Source organism: Candoia aspera, chromosome 1 (assembly GCF_035149785.1).
Source record: "Candoia aspera isolate rCanAsp1 chromosome 1, rCanAsp1.hap2, whole genome shotgun sequence".
NCBI classification, from domain to species: Eukaryota; Metazoa; Chordata; class Lepidosauria; order Squamata; family Boidae; genus Candoia; species Candoia aspera.
In genome coordinates this window covers 325,215,322-325,239,903 of record NC_086153.1, presented here as the reverse complement: position 1 = coordinate 325,239,903, position 24,582 = coordinate 325,215,322, and the positions used below count along the sequence as shown (strand labels likewise).

The window sequence follows — 24,582 nt, the reverse complement described above, 5'->3', positions numbered from 1 at the left end:
CCCATTTTGCTTCTTATCCCCAATCCTGGAGCAAGAGGCCCTTCAAACGGTCACTCATGCCCTGGTCATCTCCCATATAGACGACTGCAATGCGCTCTACATGGGGCTACCCTTGAAGAGTATCCGGAAGCTACAGCTGGTGCAAAATGCAGCCGCGCGGGCGATCTTGGGTCTCCCAAGATCAACACATGTCACTCCTTTGCTCCGCGAGCTGCGTTGGTTGCCAGTATGCTTCCGGGTCGAATTCAAAGTGTTGGTTATCACCTTTAAAGCCCTACATGGCACGGGTCCAAGTTACCTAAGGGACCGTCTCCTCCCCATCACATCAGCCCGTCCCACCTGGTCATGTAGAGAGGGCATGCTACAGACCCCATCTGCAAGAGAATTCCACCTGGTGGGGTCCAGAAGGCGGGCCTTCTCTGCAACAGCCCCTGCCCTTTGGAATATCCTTCCCCCGGAAGTGAGATTGGCTCCCTCCCTCCTGGACTTTAGGAAACAGCTAAATACCTGGTTCTGTAATTATGCCTGGGGCGGGAGGGAGAGTAGCCATTTCTGGGGATGGTTAGTTTCTTAGAAGGACCCAGCTCTGCCTGCAAATCATAAAGAACTTCCAGCCATCAAGGTTTTTATTATATTTATTGTATTATGTATTATAGTGTTTACAGTTTTATATTTTTATTTATGTTTTATTGTAAACTGCCCAGAGTCCCTTTTGGGAGATGGGCAGTGATAAATTTGATTAATTAATTAATTAATTAATAAAATCCTCCCAAATATAAAAAAATGTCAGCCCCAACCAATCAAGATAGGCTCCTAGGGACTGCAAAGGTGATGTCTGCAGGCCTCATATGGCCCCATGCTCCATTTTTGCACCCTTACTCTAGGATCATAAATTCTAGAGCAACTGAATAGTCAATGGTCTATCACACCTGTTTTCAACTCCCTGTCTTCTCCCTCAAAAAAGTAAGCTACTCAATGGTTGCCTGCTTATTTCCACTGCAAGAAACTCACCAGTAAACCTTCCTAGCCTTCTGAATGGTGGTAACCGTTTGGACTTCTTTCAGTGTTTGCTTGGTCTTCTTTTCTGCTGATTTGAAAGCCTGTTTAGAAGAGCAAAACAAAACCATCCACCACAGTTCTGCATTTAAAGAAGCAATTCAACCTACACCCAGCCAAAGTTTGGAACATAAAACGACACAGCTGTTCAAAAACAGCCCGCCCCTTCTAGAAAACAAACTATTATTCTCATACTAATTGCAGTCCAGGGTATTTTTCTGATCTTAGACAACTTCCTTAGTCCCAAATACTGCTAAGTTTATAATATTCTTGATCACTTTACTCAGCCTGCCTGTACTGCAGTACAACCATGCACTACCACTCTTCCTGCGTGGCTTATATCTAGGATTCCCAACATAGTGTCTATGGGCATCTATGAATCTACTGACACTCAAACCAGCCCTTCAATTAATTCTAAATGTTCGTGTGATTAACAAAACCTGCACGCTGGAAAACAAACCCAAAACCTCCAGCATTATCTTTATTTCCAAGACTGTCCCTTGGCTCCAAAAGGGCTCAAAAGCATGCTATATGATAAAAATGGCAGCAAGTTTCAGCTCAGTGCTTTGTTTGAAAATGTGCCCATTTGCTCAGGAAAAAAAGACAAAGATAAAATGGGAAATGGAAGACTACATCTTGCGTGGAGCATCCTCTCTAGTACACCTTCTGGTAAATGAAGGTTTGATGACAGGCCACACTTACCACAGTAGCCACCCTCCAAAGGCCAAATGCATCCACCAGCCAAACCAAGTGAAGATACTACTGGCTTAACCCAAGTTAAAGTTTAAACTTCCTTATTTTAACAACTGCTTGACAGAAATAGTAATTCTAGGTTTAAAGTAGTAAGCTATTCCACCTTTGAAAAGTAAACCAAACTCTTTGGCAAAACCATTTTCTTGAACAGGATTAACGTGCCACTATAAATGAATGGTGCAGCTGATTAAAACAATGGCACAAAGCTTCAGGAAAACTGAAATTATATCAGACTGAGTAAAGAGGTTTTTAAGAGTGCTGTTCTAATTTCTTTTTCCATAAGTAATAAAGGCAAGAAAGCCACTGATGTACCTTTTCTGCTGCCTCCACAGTTTTCTGGGTTTTTCTAGCTGCATGTCTCTTGTGATCATAATATCTGGGAAACATAAAAGCATATCATATCTCTAGGCCAACCCTCTTCAAATTAACAGCCCATTTCAATATAGATGCAAAGTATCATATTTGCTCATCCTGCATGATTTGGGAAACATTAACTGGGAAGAAAAGAATGGATTTAAATGGAAAGCTAACTGTGGCCTCATTTCAATTCTTGAGCCAAACCATCCAAAGGGATGGAGCAGTGGCTCAAATTCCATCCATTTCGTAATGCACCAAATATTTGGCTCCTCAAGTAAAAGTAAAGACTCTCTCAAGTCAAGCTTCCACATTGCAGGCCCAGTTTTTAAAGGTATGCCAGCCAGTTCTTACCCTCTTCTTACTTTTTGGCATTTGCATAAGCTGACAAGCTGAGATCCAAATCCACCAGCATGGGTTGATTCTTCAGAGGCTTCTGGAGTTGTTTGACTTTCTTTTTCTTCTTCTTTCCCTTTGACTCTTCTGCCACCTCTGCTTTAGGTTTTTCCTCCTCTTCTTCCTCCTCCTCTGAGATCACATAAGGATTTCTAACCCAGCAAAAAGGCATGTTTTGTTGACCACAAGCATCTCTTTTAATAATAACTTTAAGCAATTAATGGGTTACAAATTCAGGTTGGAAGCTGAATAAATCTGATCACCACTTTTCATTCTCTTGGTTCTGTTCTACATTCCTGATGAAGATGTACAGTAAAATTCTGCATAGTCAACAAAGTTAATTAAGACTTTTTTGCTTGGGTTTGTTTTGGTCTGACTCTTTATTTCCACGTGGGTTCAAAGCTTAGAAATATTTTTAAAAAGTTAACACTGCCATTTTCACTGCAACTATTATTTATTTTAGTTTATTTGTTTTCAAATTTTGCCACCTCCCATCTCCCCTGAGAAGAGGGACTCTGGGCGGTTTACAATAGAACTAACAAGATTAAAACAAGTTAAAAACAATAATCATAAATAATATATAAAATATAAATACAAATACAAATACAAATACAACATATAAATATAAATATAAAATAAAAATCCAGATGGCAATAAAAGATCGTATGTATGTGAGAAGCATTCTAAGGCACCAGCCATCCCCATGAGTAACTACTCCCCTCCCTGCCCCAAGTACAGTGGCAAAGCCAGGTCTTCAGGTTCTTCCAGAAGGCCGGGAGCGAAGTGGCCTGCCTCACCTCCGGGGAAAGAATGTTCCAGAGGGCGGGCGCCACTGCAGAGAAGGACCACCTCCTGGACCCCGCCAGGTGGAATTCCCTTGCTGACGGGGTCCATAGCATGACCTCTCTGCATGATCGGATGGGACGGGTTGATGTCATGGGATGAGACGGTTCCTCAGATACAATGTCAATGCAGCAATCATCATCTATTCCTGCTCTTAATATTACTGGAAAAAAACTCCCAAGATCCTTAAGGAATGGCCATTCTAACAGATCTTGATGAGAACTGAGGCCTAATATCTGAATGTCCACAGATTCTCTCCCATTACACTAAACCAGAGTTTCTCAACCAGGGTTCTGCGAGAACTAGAGGTTCCCTGGGAGATCATGATTTAAAAAATTAGTTCAAATTCCAGCAACTTCACATTAAAGAGGTACATTTCAGTCTATTTTTAGTTTAGGAACACTGTTAATGCACAGGCCTACACAAGAAATGAATATAATAATTTAGTAACTTCTGGCCCATATTTGAGCCTGAATGTGCAGGGTTCCCCAAGGCCTGAAAAATATTTCAAGGGTTCCTTCAGGGTCAAAAAGTTGAGAAAGGCTGCACTAAAATGTGATATTGCCTTGATAGACAAAAGCGATAATCAGTCCCAGGGTGTTCCTCTCATCGGCTCAGCAACTTACTTTAGGAGCATTGTGATATGGTTTGTCTGCAGCTTCAGCTCTTTGATGGCACTTGCTACTGGGTCCCCTTGGGCCTGGGCTTCTTTGACAATGACTCCAATCTCTGTCCAATCAATCTGGTTGGCTAAGGCACTGCGGACCACCTGGATGGCTCGATCAACTACCTCCAGGTTCATTTCCACAAGCTCACCTTTCACCTTGTCAATTTCCTTTGGAAAGTAAAGGAAAGAGTATTGAGCTGTTGCTTTTCTCTGTCAGGAAGTTAAAATGTTAGTCAGAAAGGATAACTTTTTAAACACCTCTGGGTTGAAGGTGCTAAGAGTCAGCACCTGGATATAAGCTCTGCTATGAGGATTGTGCCATAGGAACACAAGTAGAGTTTTTAGGAATTGATAGGACCTCATAGTTCAAAAACAGCCGATGAACTGAAATCACAAATTATGGGATTTAAAAGTGGGGGAGTCAGGGAAGAAAGAGAGGCAGGTGCTGCAATGGCGTAGACCAATGTTTCTCAACCTTGGCAACTTTAAGATGTGTGGAGTTCAACTCCCAGAATTCCCCAACCAGCATGCTTGCTGGGGAATTCTGGGAATTGAAGTCAACACATCTTAAACTTGTCAAGGTTGAGAAACACTGGTATAGACCAAGGGTAAAAGGATTTATTTCATCTGGAAACATAAAAGGGCTATGACAGATTTAATCAACTGGGAAGTGGGTGCCATGAAAACAGATCTTTGTGATAAACAGGCTGTCCCTAGACCAAGGTTAAGGCTGGCAGATGTATTTATTTATTACAACATGTATCACCAACCCTCATTCACAAAATTTTCAGTGGTTTACAATCTGCAGAGATATTTAGCTGTCTGCTGTAGATGAAAGCCACTAAGCTGACTCTGAGAGATCTTATCAGCAAGGGAATTTATCCAATGGGCTTGAACGTAGGATGCCTGCGTCCAAATGAAAGTAACCCACTAGCCTTCAGTAACAATTCCCACAGAATACAGCAGAACCTTCATATTCCAAACATGACTACATGGCCATTCTAATAGCAGTTCTGAGGGGAAGATGTGTGTGTGTGTGTGCCTAACGGTGAGTGTATACAAACATGACAGAAAGAGACACAGAGAGAGATGTGCACTCTGCTGTTCTTCCAAATATCTAAATAAGCTGCTTTATACCACAGTAAGCTATTTGCTCATTTAGCCCAGCATTTCCACTCCAGCAAGCATTACCATTCTTCCCCTTCATGATTTTAAGATTTGTTCTAGCATGAAAGCATTATTCTACAAAAACTAAGCTAGAATTCTTTGAATGGGACAAACTGAAGCCAGAACTCTGATTGTGCAATAATGCTGCCTTCCATTAGGCTTAAAGGAATCAACGTTTCTACCTGAGCTTGATGAAGAGCTTCTAATCTGTATTCGTGGTCTTTCCGCACATTTTCCAGCTTCTTCAATGCTTGTTTTTCCTTTCAAGAAAAAACACAGAGGGGTGGGGGAAGAAGCATACTAATCTAAGCCTTCTCCTAACACAGGCAGAGGAGGTAAAATGTAAAATGAGAGGAACTAAAGGCAATGGCAATGTTAAAGAAATTTGCAGACAGGGCAAAAAGTAATGTTATTTTATTTTAAATTCCAGAATTGGGAGAAGTGTAGCATAGGCTCTCTCTCTTCATCTTGCTACACCCTCCTCCTCGCTGTATACTGAATATATAGGTAAACTTTAAATCCACAGGGCAATGCAAGCAAAGGAGAGCAAATCATAGAAACAATGACAGAATGAACACCTGGATGAGATTTAGTGGTCAAGAGGTTGAAGTATTAACAACAATTAAGACAGCATTAGACACAAGGATTCACAATACTTTTTTGAGATATAGGCACTTAACAAAAATCTTGAGCAGTGTAGGAAGAATTTTAAACAAAATACACTTGTGACTAGGTAATGCTCAATCTTAGTGGAGCTTCATCTGAGAGACTTAATCTTTTCAGGCAGGGAGCAGATCCGGTAATGAGGAGGATACACCAGAATTACACTGAAAAAGCAGTGAGGGAAATTCAAGGGTAGAAGAACAAGGAAGAAAAAAATATGGAGATTAAACTTGTACTTTTCTAAAACCCAAGATAGCCATGAGTAAAAAAGGGAAATGAGAAGAGGATTGTCTTCTTAAAGCTACAGTAGCATAGAAGTAATGAATTAACAGAGGAAAAATACAGGAATATAAAATTTCCGTAATAACTTATGATCAGCAAAGTAGATTCCAAGCAAACTAGCCATTCAACCTAGCAAACTAGCTGTTTATAGGTAATCATTCTGGTCTACTGATGAAAGAGAGTTTCATTGATCTTTGCTCTTCCAGACAAGCCAGAACTTGGCATATTGGCTAGATCATAATAAAACACTTCCCAAGTGAACTAGAGCGCCAACTTTTCAGCAAACCATAGTGCATAAGTGGTCTTCAAAAGGAAAACATAGAAACAATGGCAAATGTTAACTTTTTCACAAGGTAAGTACCTGTTGCAATGCCTTTAAGTCTATCTTCTGGCCTTCCAACTTAGAGTAAAATTCATCCACTGCCTTCCAAAAGAGTAAAGTAATACAAAATATAACAAGAAAAAAAGAAGTTAGAAGAATATTTGATTGCACCCACCAGTAGTCTTTACTTAGTAAAGGTAAAGGTTTCCCTTGACATTAAGTCCAGTCGTGTCCGACTCTAGGGGGCGGTGCTCATCTCCGTTTCAAAGCTGAAGAGCCGGCATTTCTCCGTAGACACTTCCGTGGTCATGTGGCCGGCATGATTAAACGGAACGCTGTTACCTGCCCACTGAAGCGGTACCTATTAATCTACTCACATTTGCATGTTTTCAAACTGCTAGGTTGGCAGGAGCTGGGACTAGCAACAGGAGCTCACCCAGTCATGCGGATTCGAACCGCCAACCTTCCGATTGGCAAGCTCAGCAGCTCAGTGGTTAAACCCGCAGCGCCACCACGTCCCTTACCTCTTTACTTAGATCTACTTAAAATGTCCACTGGAAATTCACAATTTTTAATGCAAAGTTTGTTTCAGTAAAGCCACTTTTTGTGCAGATTTTATTCTGATCAGTTTTGCCACAAAAATTAACTACCCTCAAAAGCATAAAGCCAAGTAACTTTCTCTCCATGATCAGTAATTCAAAACCTTAATGCTCTCCTTAAATGTTCAAAAAGGTAACCAGATGATTCTCATTATCAAACAAATAGCAGGCAAAATTCTTGTTCAATGTAACTAATTATATTTCCAGCCCTTAACTGGTACAATAAAAATTGTATATAACATCCAGAACAGAGCATAGCACTGTACCTTGTTGAAAGATTCAAACTCCACATATGGACATTTTGAGTGTTGTGAAAACAAGAAAGGGTGAAACTCCTCGTACCTAAAAGACACGTGTTGCGTAAGCATGCTAGCTGACCATCAGGAAACAGCACAGTCCCAAAAAGCACTTCCCTCAAAATACATACGTGAGGATTTCTTCAGGAGACTTGTTTGGTTCTAGACTTGGCTTTTTCTCCCTTTTTTGGATGATGTAGCCCTATTAAAAAGACAAGGGGAAAGGAAAATCCCTATGCATTACATCTATTTCCCACTGCTGGAAATATAAAAGTGTATCCTCTTCAGGCACTGCAGGCCTTTAGTTCAATTAATGAGACTTTTTGCTGCTATTCTATCTGTTTTACCGTTTTTTTGGTTTGTCTATTAGCCACTTTGTGTCCAGAAGCTGAATGGGAAAAGCAGATTAAGTACTGAAATATGAAATAAACATTAGCATTGTGGGCTCATGGCAGTAAGCACAAGGCCAGAACTTACTGAGAAAAGAATTAATTCTGTTGCATGCAGCAACAGAAAACTCAACGAGTAACTCCTCTTTGTGATATTTGTTACAGCATCTGTGGTGTTGAAGGCCAAACTTCTGACCCTCATGTCCTCAGCTTCTTTTCTTGATACAGGATTTCCATCAGAACCCTCAACAACCTCGGTTCTTAACTAGAAAGACTCAAGGTATCTCTCCCCTGGCAGTTCTGCTGCTACAAAGCTAGAAACGCTTTAAATCCATGAGTGTGCCAGGGTATAAAAATCAAAACGTTTGTCCCCAAATTATAAATTACCTTGGCATTAAAGTTCTCAGTTGCTTCAATGCAGTCTTCAGCTTTTTGTAAAGCGGCTAGTACCTTTTCAATATCTAAAAGAAGAAGAAAAAATAGGTGTTTAAATCCAAGATTTGTAAGATTGTAGGTTCTTGCTGCGACACAGTATATCCTCTGTATGTTGGACAGGGTCTGGAAGAGCCTCATCACAGGTCTCTACAGGTTGTGACTGTTTACACTGCCTGGCAGTGGCTCTCCAGAGTTTCAAATAAGAGGTTTTCCCATCCTTGCCTGGAGTTGACAAGGATTCTGACTGGGACTTTCTATAAACAAAGTCCACACCACCACTGTGTTATGGTCCCTGCTAAGCTGACTTAAGAGACTTGGAGTTAACCAGGCTTAGTAATAAAATCCAAACCTGAGCCTGTTCCAAACAGGTTTCAGGCCGGGATACAGAACGGAGAAAGCACTGGTTACATCTGTAGATGACCTTTGGCAGAGCCAGGATGGGGCGAAGCATCCTTCATTGTGCTCCTTGATTTCTCAGCAGCTTTCAGGACCACTGGCCACAGTATCCTTCGGGACCAGCTGTTGGAGCGGGGAGTGGCAAGCACTGCACTGCAGTGGTTCACCTCCTTCCTCTGTGATCAATTCCAGGCAGCACTGATGGGGAGGGGGGAGATTGTATCAGCCTCACATATGGTGCTTCAGGGCTTGACACTCTTGCCTCTCCTATGTAACTTCTGTGTGCAACCACCAGGTCAGGTCATCCATCAGTTTGGGGTCTGGTATTATCAGTATGCTGGTGAAACCCAACTGTACATCTGAACCCTGGGCTGAGTAGATAAAGCTATCAATGTACTGACCTAATATCTGGAGGCTGTCCAGGTTTGGATGGGGAGAACAGACTCAGGCTCAAGACAAGACTGAGTAGTTATTTGGCCCCCCTGGGTCGGGGACGTTTCCACCTTTGGTCTTGAATGGGATTGCACAATTTGGAGGTCGTTGTAGGCTTGCAGCTACTCCTCAAAAAGCAGGTGGCTGTTGCGGCCAAGAGGAACTTAGCATACCTTGTGTGCTAGATGTGCCACTTCCTTGACCAAGAGGCCCTTCAGAGGGTCACTCATGTCCTAGTCACCTCACAACTGGACCACTGCAATGCACTCTACATGGGGCTACCCTTGAAGGTGACCCAGAAGCTACAGCTAGTTCAAAATGTAGCAGCATGGGCAGCAATGGGTGTTCCATATTTCACTCATACATCATCACTGTTCTGTGAGCTGCATTGGTTACCAGTCAGCTTTCTGGTGAAATTCAAGGTGCTCGTTGTCACCTATGAAGTCCTTCGTGGCATAGGGATTGTTTATTTGAAGGAGCACCTGTCTCCAATAAGTTCTGCCCATCTGGTACAATTGGGCAGAGTGGGTACACTCTAGGTCCCTTCGGTTAAATACTATCATCTTGCAAGACCAAGGAAATGCGCCTTCTCTGTTGCAGCGCCTGCCGTCAGAACCAGTATCCCCCCGAGAGATACATACAGTTCCCTCCCTTCAAATGTTCTGTAACTCTCCAAAGACCTAGTTCCGTTCCCAGGCCTGGGGTTAGGATGTTGCTGGAGTCGCTGGCAATTTTTTTGGTTGTTATTAGTGTGGCTCTGTCTGAGCATTCATGTTGTTCTTTTTAGATTATGTATTCGTTTAAATATGTAAGCCACCCAGAGCCTTTTTGAAGTTGGGTGGCTTTGAAATCTAAGAAATAAATAAATAAAATCTAAGAAATAAATAAATTAAATAAAAATTAACATTGCATGGACACTAAGACAAGATCAAGAAATTGTTTTTTTAACAAGAGAAACAAGTTTTTAAATACCAACTATGACATGATGTTATAGTACACAGGAAACAGTATGCCAGACATAGCACATTCAGATGTTTTGGCACCTACCTTTGCTTTCTATTTGCTCTACTCTGGTGCTACTTGAAAATCCTGCTTCTATAAGGCAGTGTTCAATCAGCGTGACGCCATAAGCTGTATTTTAAAAAAAGGAACATAACTGGTTATAAAAAATTTAGCTAAACCAAAGCTTGAGGATAAAATATTTTGTTTCCCAAATCTATTTTAAGGTTGTGCAAGGCTGAATCTGAACGTTTTATGCAGGAAAGAAAGGTGAGGCTTCTTCCCCATCATTTAGTTCATCATAAGGAAATGCCATTTTCTGTCTAAGAGATATGATTTTGATGATTTCAAAGATAAATATAGAATGAAAATTCTCAAAATAGAACTGAACATTTTGGTTTATACGTATCTTTTATTTCATTCCCCAAATAATTTATGGTCAAATCACCTTATAATTTCCTAAAAAACAGAAATAACTGGTACTTACAAAGGTGGGGATTTAGGACCCTCTTTATTTGATCTCCTTTAGGTGCACTTGTTATTAATTCTGTTAACCTATGAAAGGAGTGAGGAAAGATCATAAAAAAGAAGTCTCATAAAATACTATAACATATACAGTAAAATTAAAACAAGGAATGTTTTCTCTGCTCAGAAGGCACCAATTGTATGAAAGAACAGATTATTCAAATTATACCCAAACCTAGATTATGTACAGGAATTATTTGTGTAAGAGATCAAAAATAACTTCCCATATAACTGCTATTGTGAAATACAGCCTAACTCAAAACAAATAATGTTACTTTACTGATCTAATAAAGTAGACTAACTCATATGAACTCAGTCCATTTGTAAATCTTTAATATGGCCCAAGATTCTTCATTTAGAACTAGTTTCATTCTGTGTTGTTTAAAACATTTATTTGCTTTCCCTATTCTAATATGAGTCAATAAAAATTTTAAAAAGTAAGAAAAAAAAAATCCCAGGAAAACTAAATGGCAAACTACTTCTGTAATGCTACCAAGAAAACTGCATGATGTGAGGGCATCTTTACTTTTCCATTTTAAAGGGCTGGAAAACCTTTAAAATACCCTTTTGAAAATGCCTTATTGTAAACCTCTTTTGACAGAGATGGGCAGTGGCGAAATTTGAAATATAAATGATTAATTAAAATGTACATTACTTTATTGTGGACATTCCCAAAATACTCAAGCACCTGCATTCCAATCATAATGATCATGCTTCTGGAGGCTAAGACTCTTTTTTATGATAAAGGTAGAAGTACTACAAAAACCTATATTATAATATACAATCAAAAATGCTTTGCAAAAATGAGGAAAAAATGATGTAGGCAAAGGTTTCCTACCTCCAGCCACCACGTGTCATGTTCACATTCTAATGTCTGGTTAACATTGTAACGTTTCACATGTCATTCTCTGTTCCGTATCCCTTCACCCGGGGTTTTTCCATTCTGTTGCCCTCCCTTGTTTTGAGGGCTTGGAATGCATGTTTGGGTTTGCGCTCCTGTTCAAGGTTACTTTCCCAGGCGCATCTAACGGCATTCAGCACCTGGGAGGGGGAGCGTCCTGACGGGCGATCGGGCGGGACCTGCCCACAAGCAAGGCTTTTAAGTTTGTATTTGGCGCGCTTTTGCTCATTCTCAGCTTTCTCTGTATTTGCATACTATTCCTTTAATAAATCAGTTATCTTTAAGCCCGAGCTTGTGAGACTGAGTATTTGGGTTTAGGCAATCATTACATAAAGCTGAGAATCATTTTTTACATTTTCCGCTGGCCCCATCCAATCCTTGGATAAGAGGGAACGCTAGCGATGACAGAACCTCAACTTCGCATAAGTGAGGGAGGCGAAGAAGAGCGGGAGGTGGTCAAAAGCCGGCCAGCGCTAACCTCGAGAGCGCAAAGAGCAGCACGTCGGGAGTTGCGAGATACCCAATTGGACGAGCTGTTGACATCCATACAGGAGAGTCTCAGGAGTGAACAGAGATCTGTTATGGAAAGAACCACGGGGAGGGGGTCTCCCCAATTGGCCTGGGAGCACGAAGTCCCTCTGTCACCGAAGGTGGTGATAACCAACCAACCCCCGGAGGAGCCGGTCACTCCGGCCCGTATGAGGGCATTGGAAGATAAAATGGATTTAATAGTAACGATCCTCAAGGATCTACCCAGAGAGGATCAGCCCAGAGAGGCAGAGCCCACCCCGGAGGATTGGGAGGAAGAGCCGTCACAGTACCCCAGGCACAGCACCCTGTCGACCCGGGGGAGAAGTAAGACTCGATCAGCCCATCAAAGGGGAGAGCGAGAGGCAAGACCTCCTAGGGATCGACCACTTGTGGGGGCTCGGCGTACGCTGTCATTCGCGGCACCGCCACAGCCAGCTGAGCCGGCAAGAACCTTCCCACCATTTGGAGTGAAGTTTGATGGGGATCCCGCAACGCTCTCCTTCTTTATTACGAATGCCAAGCATTATATGGAAGATTGGGGTCGGAACTTTCGGTCTGAACACGGCAAGGTCAATTTCATTGCCAACAAGCTGAGAGGAAGGGCAGCGGATTGGTATGTGCAACTATGCCAAGCTGAGGCAACTGAGTTAGAGGACTTCGATGAATTTTTGTGGGCACTTAAAGAGCATTTCGAAGACCCCCTAGCTCAAGAAACGGCTAAAAATGACCTGCGGAAACTTTACCAAGGGTCCCTCTCAGTTGCCAAATATGCGTTGGAGTTTAAAGCCTTGGCAGGAAAAGTGGAAGACTGGTCTGAGCCAACAATCATCGAATTGTTCAAGCAGGGGCTTGAACCCGAAATCCTTCGATGGGCTCTGGGCAGAGATGATCCCAAAACGCTATATGGGTGGATTCAGTTGGCGGGAAGCGCAGAAAATGCCCTACGAACCTATGCCCATACCAAAGAGCTTAGACAAACACGTCTCGCTAGAGGAGCGCGCGCATCTGGACTTGCCAGCCGCCCCAAACCGAAAACCTGGGAAGAAGAGAGGGAGCAACGGTTCTCCAAGGGTCAGTGCCTCCGATGTGGAAAAGAAGGGCATCGAGCCACGTCGTGCCCGAGACGCCGTCCAGAGGAACGACAGACGAAACCCGCGATAAAGACGCCTGCTCCTGCTCCACCGCGAAAACTGAAGGCAGCCCTCGCGGAACTGGACCCCCCCGACCTACCCTTCGGAGAAGAGGAGGAAGAGTTGCAATTCGAGCAGCCGGCGGGAAAAGCCTACCACCTGCCCTGAAGGGCGCCCTAGGGCAGGTGGAAGAAACCGGGCGTAACCATGATTCGGTGAGTGGAAACTTTCCCACACTGACTGTTAAACTTAAGCTGGGCTCACAAACCAAAACGGTGGAAGTGTGGGCCATGCTAGACTCGGGTTGCTCCCGTTCTCTAATGCACCCTGATGTCGTAGCGGCCCTGGAACTGCCCACGTTCCCTTTGCCAAGACCCATGATTTTCACCCAGTTGGATGGAACTATGGCGGGAGGGAAAGCAGTTAATCTTTCCACGGGACTGGTCGCCTTGCAGATGGGCTCCCATCAGGAAAAGCTGCCATTTGTGGTAGCTCCAGTGGGGGGTCCTCTGGTAATTTTGGGGATGCCTTGGTTTGTGCAACAAAACCCTTTCATCAACTGGCTGCATAGAACTGTGACGTTTGCGGATGGATTTTACAAAGTACCCGAAAAGGACCTATTGGAGGACATGGAGGGTGGAGGGGTAGCGTATACCACTGTACAAACGCTTCAACCTCTTGAGGGGCTACCCAATCAGTACCAAGATTTTGCTGAAGTATTTGGGGAAAAGGAAGCAGATCGCTTGCCACCCCACCGAAAAACGGACTGCGCCATTGAGTTTTTACCAAATGTAAAATTGCCTCACCCAAAAATATACCCCATGTCTCCCAAAGAGCTTACCACGCTAAGGGAGTTCATTGACAAAAATCTGGCTAGGGGTTTCATTGAGCCTGCTAATTCCCCGGTAGGAGCTCCTGTCCTATTCAGGCCAAAAAAGGATGGGTCATTAAGGCTTTGTACCGATTTCCGCGGGCTCAATGCGGTCTCAATATTAAATAAATATCCTTTGCCCCTGATCAAAGATATGTTATCACATCTGGCCAGAGGTAAAATTTTCTCAAAACTGGATTTGAGAGAAGCTTACTTTCGCATTCGCATAAGAGAGGGGGATGAGTGGAAAACAGCGTTCAACTGTCCCCTTGGGGCTTTCCAATATAAAGTTTTACCATTCGGTTTATCTGGGGCACCCGGGGTTTTTATGCAGTTAATCAATGAGGTCTTGCATGACCACCTATTTAAGGGGGTACTAGTATATTTGGATGATGTATTGATTTATACTGAAACCATGTCAGAACATATCCACTTGGTGCGTCAGGTACTGGCTAAATTGGAAAAAGCAGAGTTGTACGCAAAACTGTCAAAATGTGCGTTTCATCAATCGCAAATTGATTACCTAGGCTACCGAATTTCAGCTCAGGGCATTGAAATGGACCCTGCAAAAGTAGAAGCTATTGTAGCATGGGAGCCTCCCCGTACCAGGAGACAATTACAAAGTTTCCTTGGATTCTCTAATTTCTATCGGGCATTCGCCCAAAATTTTGCAGAAATCGCCCTCCCCCTTACGGAACTGTTAAAAACTAAAGGACAGGGGGATACGCGACGTTCGAAGAACCCAGGCGCGCTCCTTAAATGGACTCCAGCCTGTCAGCAAGCGTTCCAAACGCTCAAACAACTTTTTACCACCGAACCAATTTTACAGCATCCAAACCCCTCTCAACCCTTCGTTGTACAAGTCGATGCTTCGGATTTTTCCATAGGCGCAATTTTGTTACAATCTGACCAATCTGGCGCTTTAAAACCCTGTGCCTACCTCTCTCGCAAATTCACTGAAACAGAGAGACGTTGGCACGTTTGGGAAAAGGAGGCTTTTGCTGTGAAAACGGCTTTAGAGACGTGGCGACACCTATTGGAAGGTACTTCCAACCCTTTTGAAGTCTGGACTGACCATAAAAACCTGGAAGCTCTAAGCACCAGCCGAAAACTCAGTCCCAAACAGCTGCGCTGGGCTGAGTTCTTCAGCCGCTTTGACTTCACTCTTAAATTTATACCAGGCAAGAAAAACTTTTTGGCTGATGCACTCTCGCGCAGACCCCAAGATGATGGCCCAGGGCCAACGGTCCAAGGCACCGTCTGGACCGACAAACAATTAAGTCTGGCAGCAGTGACTCGCAGCCAGACTCGAGCACAATCGACTCCGCCTCCAGCCGCTCCGCCTTCCAGCAGCTCACCTCCCTTGTCAATTCCCTCCGATTTGCAACAACAGTTGCTCTCCCACCTTAAAACGGATACTTGGTTGCAAGCCAACCGACACATGTTAACTTTCACCGATGATCTTGCCTGGCGCAACGATCGTCTCTATGTACCCGCAGCTATGCGGAAAACCATACTACAACGCTGCCACGATGACAAGCTAGCTGGGCATTTTGGCTACGTGAAAACTTTGCACCTCGTTCGCCGGCAATTCTGGTGGCCAACTTTACTCAAAGACTTAAAAGAATATGTCACTGCGTGCCCGGTATGTGCGGCGATAAAGCGCAAACCGGGCAAACCCCAGGGTCTCCTTCAACCCGTAGCCACTCCGTCGGTCCCTTGGCAGGATATCTCCATGGATTTTATCGTTGATCTACCCCCTAGTCAACGAAAAACTGTCATTTGGGTCGTCAAAGACTTTTTCTCCAAACAAGCCCACTTTATCCCCTGCGCTTCTATCCCTACCGCGCAACAGCTGGCACGCCTCTTCCTCATCCACGTGTACCGTCTCCACGGTATCCCCGCCCGTTTGGTGAGTGACAGAGGCACACAATTTACGTCACAATTTTGGCGCGCATTTTTGAAACTTCTGGGTACGAAACAATCACTTTCTACTGCTTGGCATCCAGAAACGGACGGATCTACAGAGGCTGTTAATTCTACCTTAGAGCAATACCTCAGAGCTTTTGTTAACTACCAGCAAGACAACTGGGTCGATCTACTCCCATTTGCTGAGGTCGCTTACAACAATTCCATTCATCAAACCACTGGTCAAGTTCCCTTTAAAACAGTTTTTGGACGCGAATTTGTTCCCATTCCTGAACTTCCTCATCCTCAACCGCTCCCAGCCACCCTCGCTGGCTGGGCGGACTCTCTCAAAGACTCATGGTCTAATATTCTACTTGCCCTCCAACATGCCCAAGCTGCCTATAAACGCCATGCTGATGCAAAGCGTTCCCCAGACCCATCCTTTGCAGTCGGGGATAAAGTCTACTTATCAACTAAGTTTATCAAGTCCCCACAACCCTCTAAGAAACTTGGTCCTAAATTTGTCGGTCCTTTTTCAATTGTTGCTCAGCTCAACCCTGTTACGTTTAAACTCGATTTACCTCACAACCTTAAACGCTTACATCCTGTTTTCCATTGCAGCTTACTCAAACCCTGCCTGTCATCGGACCGTTGGCATCCACAACCCACTCCTCCACCTCCCCTCATGATCGACAACCAGCAACACTTCGAGGTGGCATCTATTCTCGATTCCAGACGCCAGCGCTCTACTCTACAATACCTCGTCCGCTGGAAACATTTCCCTCATCCTGAATGGGTTGCTGCCCCAGACGTGCATTCTCCTCGTCTCGTAGCCCAATTTCACTCTGCCTATCCTGACAAACCGGCTCCCTAATTTCTTTTGGGGGAGCAATATGTCATGTTCACATTCTAATGTCTGGTTAACATTGTAACGTTTCACATGTCATTCTCTGTTCCGTATCCCTTCACCCGGGGTTTTTCCATTCTGTTGCCCTCCCTTGTTTTGAGGGCTTGGAATGCATGTTTGGGTTTGCGCTCCTGTTCAAGGTTACTTTCCCAGGCGCATCTAACGGCATTCAGCACCTGGGAGGGGGAGCGTCCTGACGGGCGATCGGGCGGGACCTGCCCACAAGCAAGGCTTTTAAGTTTGTATTTGGCGCGCTTTTGCTCATTCTCAGCTTTCTCTGTATTTGCATACTATTCCTTTAATAAATCAGTTATCTTTAAGCCCGAGCTTGTGAGACTGAGTATTTGGGTTTAGGCAATCATTACACCACGCCTCTTAAAACATGTAATTTACACTTATCTCTTAAAGTTTGCTTTTGCCCCAGTTATACTCCTGTATAAAATATAACAATACCTTTCTAAACTGGGCAATGATGTTGCAGTTTTGACATGATCAACTGGGTAATGTTCCCGCACTGCAAATTTGACATCATCTGCATCATCTGTGCGAAATCTCAGGATATTCAGAATAAGGTACTCGTAGTCAGTAAGAACAATATTGCCCTGCAACAAATCCCAAACAGCTTGTCAGTAAAATGCAGACCTGGAACTTTTTCCATTCCAAAAGTTCAGATTTTGATCTATGTATTTTCCCTTATGCAAGATAGAGGGATGCTCAGGTAAAGCTTCTGGCATATTTCCAAAATACAATAAGAACACCTAAAAAGAGAAAGCACCAGGAGTTAATCTGGACGTCCTAAATAAATGAGTTTATGATGAAAAGAGAAATACTTCAGAGTTGGAAAAGACATGGTATGAGAGATCCTTCCCAACTTTCTTTTCAACAGTGGCAAGAATCAGCTTCATAAGCCAGCATAGCATCAGGAGGTACAGTATATGGAAATACAAAGCCAAATCTGCCTTCTCCCCAATCTTGGCATCCTTCAGAGATCTGAATTTTAATTTTATAATTCCCCAGCCAGTACAGCCATTTCTGAACATCCTGAGAGGTCATCCACACATCTGAAAGGAACAGAGGTGGAGTATATACCAGGAGATGACAGTTTGAGCCCCTCTTCAGGAAGGAAATGAAGGGAAAGAGACTGTTGCCTTGCCCCTGTCTCAGACATTCTCTCTCCACTTACTCTGTCATAAAGCTCTATAATCAAATGATATGCTGCTTCATCACTCCCAAACTGGAAGTCGACTATTCTATCAATGCCAAGTTGCTTCACGCTCACGAGCCTTCTGGTCTTTAAATGTTTGCGACACTGTTGACGAAGAAAGAACAAAGAAGTCTAAAAACACGCAGCAAGGCAGAGTTGTGTGCATTCAGTCAGAGCAAGCAGAGTTGGCAGCTTTTCCATACATAAGAACATTTAGGATCCTGGAATATTTCAAAAATATCCTGACATGGTATGGAGCAAATAACAAGCTGATTTTTTTTTGCATTTCTTTAATTAACCAGAAAAAAACACAGAAAAAAAGAAAAAAGGGACAGAAAAAAGTTTGTATGTGCATGCACATATATAGTTTTCCACAAAAGTTTCAATAAAAGATTATTCAATTTCATTATTTTTATCCATAGATACTCTACAGACAGATATGTTACATGGGGAAGAGAGTCTGTTGGAAAACCTACAGAGAATCACACAGAACTGCTGACAGAAGGGTAGGATGAAGGGAAAATTGCGTTCCCTTAGTCTTATTTTTTTCGTTTTTAAGCCTTCAGCAACCTTCTTCATTTCTACTTTCAGAATTCACTCTGAAACAATGTGAACTAGGAACTCGTTCAAGAAACAACAGCTAAAAATTACAACACTGTACATTTGCAATACTTTTTCAGAGCTACAATTAAAAGAAAGCGATAAACTCAAGTAGTGAGTCTCAACCAAGCCAACATTCATTAAAAGAGAGCTACACTACAGAAACCAAATACTCTAGCACAATAAAGAGCTAGATTATACACAGATCCAGTAATTGCCTAAATTCTCACAAAATGCCAGCTTTTATTAACAGCCAAAGTCTTCAATCTTCACCGAAATACCTTGGATGACTTACAGCTTCGTCAGAAATTACCTTGCTGCCCTTGAAAGAGGAAAATATCATCACTTGGGATAGTTGTCCATAAAGATTTACCTTCCCTCATAAAGATGTTGTTAATGGGCTGTCATATTAGTATGAAAAACTCTATTGCATTTGACAATGGGAAGCCAGCATAGTATAATGGCTAGAAGGTACACTAAAAATTCTCTGTAGTGCAGGGCAAAATTGGACTACAGATATTGTAACTTCCATCATCCTTCAACATTGGCCATGCTGGCTACAACTGATGAGAGTTGGAGATCAACTATCTCCAGAGGGCCACACTTGTCCACCCCTGTTCTAGGGAATGGTATGAACTGAGCTCAGCTATGAACTCAGATGGCCAGTCTTGCAAGCTCAGCACACTTTGAGAAGAGACTCTTAATACTCCCCTACTGACGTGACGTTCATGGGAAAGTGCACAGTTCAGCAGTTGTACGTATACTTTGCATTTTGAAGGCCCCAGGTTCAATCTCTAACTTGTACAGACAAAATGATGAAATAATAATGGAAAAGATCCTTCCCTGCCTTAATCCAGAGACTGACTAATAGATGGACAATACTGAATCAGAATAGGAAATTTTTTCTGAGTTCAATGCATGAAACATGCTTTGTGTACTTAGGAAAATACTACATAAATTACGAGGATGGTAAGAATACAAACTAAACATATTATTTGGAAGTACTTGTAAACAAATGTGCTATAAACTAAACTTTTGAACTGAATGGAATTATTCATTCTTCTGCTGCTGAAGCAAACAAGCAGGATTTCTAACTGAGTCAGAGAAGAGAGACAACTGCCTTGCTGTTATCTAACTAGTAAAACACCATCTATATACACGGTTGCTATTAACTGCAAAACAGAAGAGGTCTGAAGCCTCAAAAGGAAAACCAGCAATTACCAGTTTAGGTTTCCCACCATTCTGCAAGGAATCTTTAGTAAACAAAAGAAAACCAACTTACTTTCATTGCAAAACTAGATGGCATCATGTTCTTTGGCCACTCAAATTCTGTCATGTGAATCCTAATGCCAGATTCTAGAAGAAGTGTAGCCTTGAAGTCTGGCCTAAAAGACAACATTCAAAAAACCAGCTGATATTTCAGTTGTGTTTTATTCCCAGAATCTTAGATGTACATATATGTTTATAATAAATAACCCTTCCTCTTATCAGAACTTCCAGCTTCTGTTTTCCATTTTTTGTTGAATTAAAAACCTTAATTTATACAACTGAATCATAATAATATTAATCTGATCCCTTATAAATTGAAAACAAGGTACATTAATAAAGTTGTAAAAAGGATTGATTCTATATGAAAAAAAGGAAAACTATTTCTAAAACCAGATACATTGGTTGTGTGTTGTTTACCCATGGTGGGAATAAACAATCCTCTAACCCTAGAAATCAATCATTTTGGAGGATGACAACAAACCTATTTTAACTCAGTTCCAATTAAGAAATGGAGAATATCTGGCTTTATTTGATGGTCAAAAGATCAAATCAAAGAACAAAGGTACGTATTTGATGTAAGGCACATCTGGTAACAAAGAGACAGTTTGGTGTAGTGGCTTAAGCATCAGACTTGAAACCAGGAGACCGTGAGTTCTGGTCCTGCCTTAGGCACAAAAAGCCAGCTGAGTGACTTTGGGCCAGTCACTTTCTCTCACCCCTTGGAAGCAGGAAATGGCAAACCAGTTCCAAAAAATCTTGCCAAGAAAACTTCAGGGATTAATCCAGGCAGTCTCCAGGAGTCATAAACTGCCTTGAAGGTGCACACACATACATCTGGTAACAAATTTATGGAGTAGGTAGTAAACTCTTCACCTCAATATTTTTAGAAAGGTTATTCCAGTGTCAACTTGAACCTATATAAAAACATTTCCCTTCAATGTAAACTACAGGTTTTGCTCTTCATAAAATATATTCTCTCTAACTGAATTACTGCTATTCAACAGACTTCTGTCAACTTGTAATATTTTTACATTTAAGAAAAAGAGTACATTGGCTTAAAAAAAAGCACTTGTGTGTATGTCTTCAAGAGATTTCAGTCCTTAAAGAGAAACAAGCCTTTCCCAAATAAATCTGTATATGTCACTTCACCGAACACCCAGAAGTGGCACACAATCAAATTATTTGTGTCAAATGATAAAAGATTATACAGATTATAAAAAATTATACACAAAGAAAAGTTCAGCCCTGGATAATACAGATGTTCTGGCAGAGATTTTCTTTAAAGAAGACTCACTAAATCTTTTTCAAACGACAGATAACGCTTATGCTTGGTTTGTTTTTTAACTGCTAACATTAAACAATAATTTATTTTTAAAAAATATTTGGTGTTGTATGTTTATTAGACAATTTTAAGATATTTAGCACTGAGATAAATGTAAGCACCAACAACAGAAATCACAAAAAAAGAAAACGAGGAAGATTTTGTTCTTACTTCTGCAATCGGATTAGGTATGTCTTATTATCCACATCATAAACATTGTTTACCCTCATTCCCAACAAGCTGTAGAAAGAAAAGAAAAAATATATATCTCTGGTATGTATATGGAGAAAGAAAAGAGAACAGTGAAAGAATATTTTTTTAACAAACTCTTTGAGGAAGGAGCCATTATATCTTCCAATATGGGGCAAAAAAGAAAGTTGTCATGAAGTGAGCACGATGTAAAAGAATAGTTTTTCAAGTAAAAACTGACGAAGTATTCACAGTGGCATATGATTTTTTGGGCTTGGGTACTTCCTCAGATGCAGAAAATGGCCCTCTAAGTTTCTGTATATGACAGGAAACAAGGAGGAAAGAGACAAAAAGGGGGAACACCTGGAAACAGATTCATATCTAAGAGTAGATAAGATACACATTAGTAACATACTTTATTATCCACCACTACAGACAAAACCAGTCCATCAGACCTGAACCAAATAAAAGCTGAGTCTTCTCTTGAGGTAAGCAAGCAGAAACTCACTTAAATATGAGCTTTCATTCTTACTGAGATTATCTGAAAAACTCACTTACAATTGTCGCAAGCCCCTCAGCCACTGATTTCAGATCAAACCTCTGCTACTGCCCAAGTACTTTGAGTTGAGGGGCTTAACTTCATTATTAAAAGCCCTTAAAATATAAATTTTTGAACAGAATTTAAACATCTTAATTTTTGTTTTTATTGGTTTTCATTGCTATTTTCCTGTTTAATGTATTGATGTTAAGTTTGTTTTTATTATACACTGCTCGAAGACTTCAGTAGTTAGAGGAGTACAAGTCAAATAAAATAAATAGATACATAAATACACTTTGGGCATGTGATGTGAGTGAAAAATGGACTAGAAAAAATTACTTTCTTTGCAAGATGAAGATAAGTAAAAGGAGGGGAAAACAACAGATAAAGTGGATGCATGGGATTAAAGGAATATCTGTGATGTCCAAGGAAGAGCTACAAATGATTACAAGGGACAGGTTGGGATGGCAAGCTTTTATCCATGCACTCACCAGGAGATAAACCTGACTTCATGCACTTAATTAACTTGCACCTCATATTCAGATAGCAGCATGGTCAAACATAGCTAGTACTTGGAAGGGAGACCACAAAGAAATCCCAGGGCTGTAGGCTAGATGGGAGCTCGAGCAAACATGCCCAAGAAAGGTGATGGCAAGCCACTTCCAAATTATTGCAAAGAAAACTATTTGGACATATCCATGAAATCACCAGGAGTCAAGCTCAAATCGAAGAAGACCTTACGTATCATCAACGCTATTATTTACTTAATTGATTTTAAGTAAGAGTTCCCAAGCTAAGCAAATTAACTATAATGATATGCATTTGCCATTTCTACCCTGAGTAGAAATAAACTTAAGCTCTCTTCAGAGTTGAAAGAGGGGCACCTGAAGATACAGAGCAGACTTCCGCCAACAGCCATCTACCCGCAACCAGGCGGGGACAGCTACAAAGGCGGCCCGCATAAAGGGCCACTCGCTCAGAAGTTACCGAGGAGGGGGCAGATCCCAAGGGGATTAGCGGGCGTGGCCTGTAATCATCGGGGCGTGGCCTTGAAAGGGATCCGAAGGCCATACCTGTGGCGCAGCTCCGCTATAACCGCCCTGATATCAACCGTGCTGAACCGGGACTTCATGATGAACGGAAACGAGCGTCGCCGGCCACCAAGAAACTCTGATCCTCGCTCCGTCTACTCGGCCCTCCTTCAGACGTTTCCAAGCGCTCCTCTGACAGGAGGCGGCCGGCCCGCACGCCTGCGCGCCTGATCAGAAACTACGGCGCGACGGCGGATCCAAACTCCTTCATTCCGCGAAGGAAGGCGGAGCCAAAATGGGCTGGGGACACAGACGCGGTGTCAGGGCGGTGCTATTGGTCTGGGATCTGGCTTCTGTCGGAGACTGTGAGCCCACTTGTATTTACGCCGTGTTTTGGGAGCCACGAGCGCTGAAATTCAGCCATATATTCAGGCGGCGACCTAGAAATCGGGATGGGGTTTTTTTGTAACTCCTATGCATCGATTTGGAGGGAGAGATTATTATACTTGGCATATTATTATATTTTTTAATTTAAATTTTAATTGTGTTGTTTTTCTTCTTGGTCAAACAAGCAGGAGACATTCACAAATGAAGATGCAAAATATCAACTTTTATAGGTACCTCTAACACTTGAAAATATATTTTTTAAAACTTGGAAACCGTGTTTTTATTCATATTGCAATGTTTGTTGTTTATTAACTGGCATTTCCTAATTTATTTTCTAATTTGGATCTAAACATAAAAAAAAAACATGACTTCTAGAAGTTGGTTGGGGAACCAACAGTTCACAGACCAAGTCCAGCTTCTGATCCTATCAATCTTCCAGATTACCTTTTCTTTTCAAGGCTCACTTATTTACTTGGTTTATATGCTGGTCCAATCACTTATTCGGAGCAGTTTACAACTTGCCTTGGGTAAACAGGATTAAAATAAGAAAACAGAACCATAAAAATTAACATCCATGAAGGTAATACAAAAATAGCAAAATAAAGCCCCATAACCATATAGCTATATACATAAGGAATTGCAGTTCCTCTCTCCTTTAGAGGCCTACTGAAATGACCAGGTTTTAATTCCTTTTCTGAATCCCAATAATGTTGGGGCAAGAATGCTGTTCCAGAGAGAGAGGGCATAACTCTAAAAGGCCCACCTCTCAAGAGGGGAGCTCATTGTTCCTAATGTAATTGGGCAGGCAAAAACTGCTGAGAACAGATGATCCTGTAGATACTCAGGTTTTGAGCCACAAAGAGCAAACAGCACCTTGGATTGCCTCCAGACACTAACCATGTGATACAGGTCTTTTATAAATTTCTGCATGCAAAACAATGATTTAAATGATTAAATGATTAAAAAATGATTTAAATGATTAAGAGAGCCAGTTTGGTCTAGTGGTTAAGGTGCTGGGCTAGAAACCAGGAGACTTTTAGTCCTACCTGAGGCATGAAAGCTGCTGGGTGACTTGGGCCAGTCACTCTCTCTCAGCTCCACTCATCTCACAGGGTGGTTGTTGTGGGGAAAATAGGAGGAAGAAGCTATGTTCACTGCCTTGAGTTATTTATAAAAATTAGGTAGGATAAAAATAAATAAAAGGTTGGTTTCTGGTGACTT

General features: G+C 42.0%; 1 protein-coding gene across 2 annotated transcripts in view; it reads right to left on the bottom strand.

The window, feature by feature from the left end:
- The window catches only part of NEMF (nuclear export mediator factor), a 165,844-nt gene extending 142,641 nt beyond the window's left edge, over positions 1-23,203 (bottom strand). For both annotated transcript variants that reach the window (XR_010066949.1, XM_063290584.1), the window contains exons 1-16: positions 23,017-23,203; positions 21,388-21,456; positions 19,909-20,011; positions 18,006-18,131; positions 17,276-17,424; positions 10,537-10,604; positions 10,098-10,181; positions 8,175-8,248; positions 7,530-7,600; positions 7,369-7,444; positions 6,543-6,605; positions 5,419-5,496; positions 4,029-4,237; positions 2,529-2,711; positions 2,122-2,185; positions 1,012-1,100 (exon numbers count right to left, since the gene is read on the bottom strand). Coding sequence is in view for 1 of the 2 variants with exons in the window: in XM_063290584.1 (XP_063146654.1) it covers positions 1,012-1,100; positions 2,122-2,185; positions 2,529-2,711; positions 4,029-4,237; positions 5,419-5,496; positions 6,543-6,605; positions 7,369-7,444; positions 7,530-7,600; positions 8,175-8,248; positions 10,098-10,181; positions 10,537-10,604; positions 17,276-17,424; positions 18,006-18,131; positions 19,909-20,011; positions 21,388-21,456; positions 23,017-23,075 (1,565 nt within the window). In the remaining variant the exon portion in view is untranslated. The remainder of the gene's footprint in view (positions 1-1,011; positions 1,101-2,121; positions 2,186-2,528; positions 2,712-4,028; positions 4,238-5,418; positions 5,497-6,542; positions 6,606-7,368; positions 7,445-7,529; positions 7,601-8,174; positions 8,249-10,097; positions 10,182-10,536; positions 10,605-17,275; positions 17,425-18,005; positions 18,132-19,908; positions 20,012-21,387; positions 21,457-23,016) is intronic.
- Positions 23,204-24,582: the final 1,379 nt, after the last annotated feature.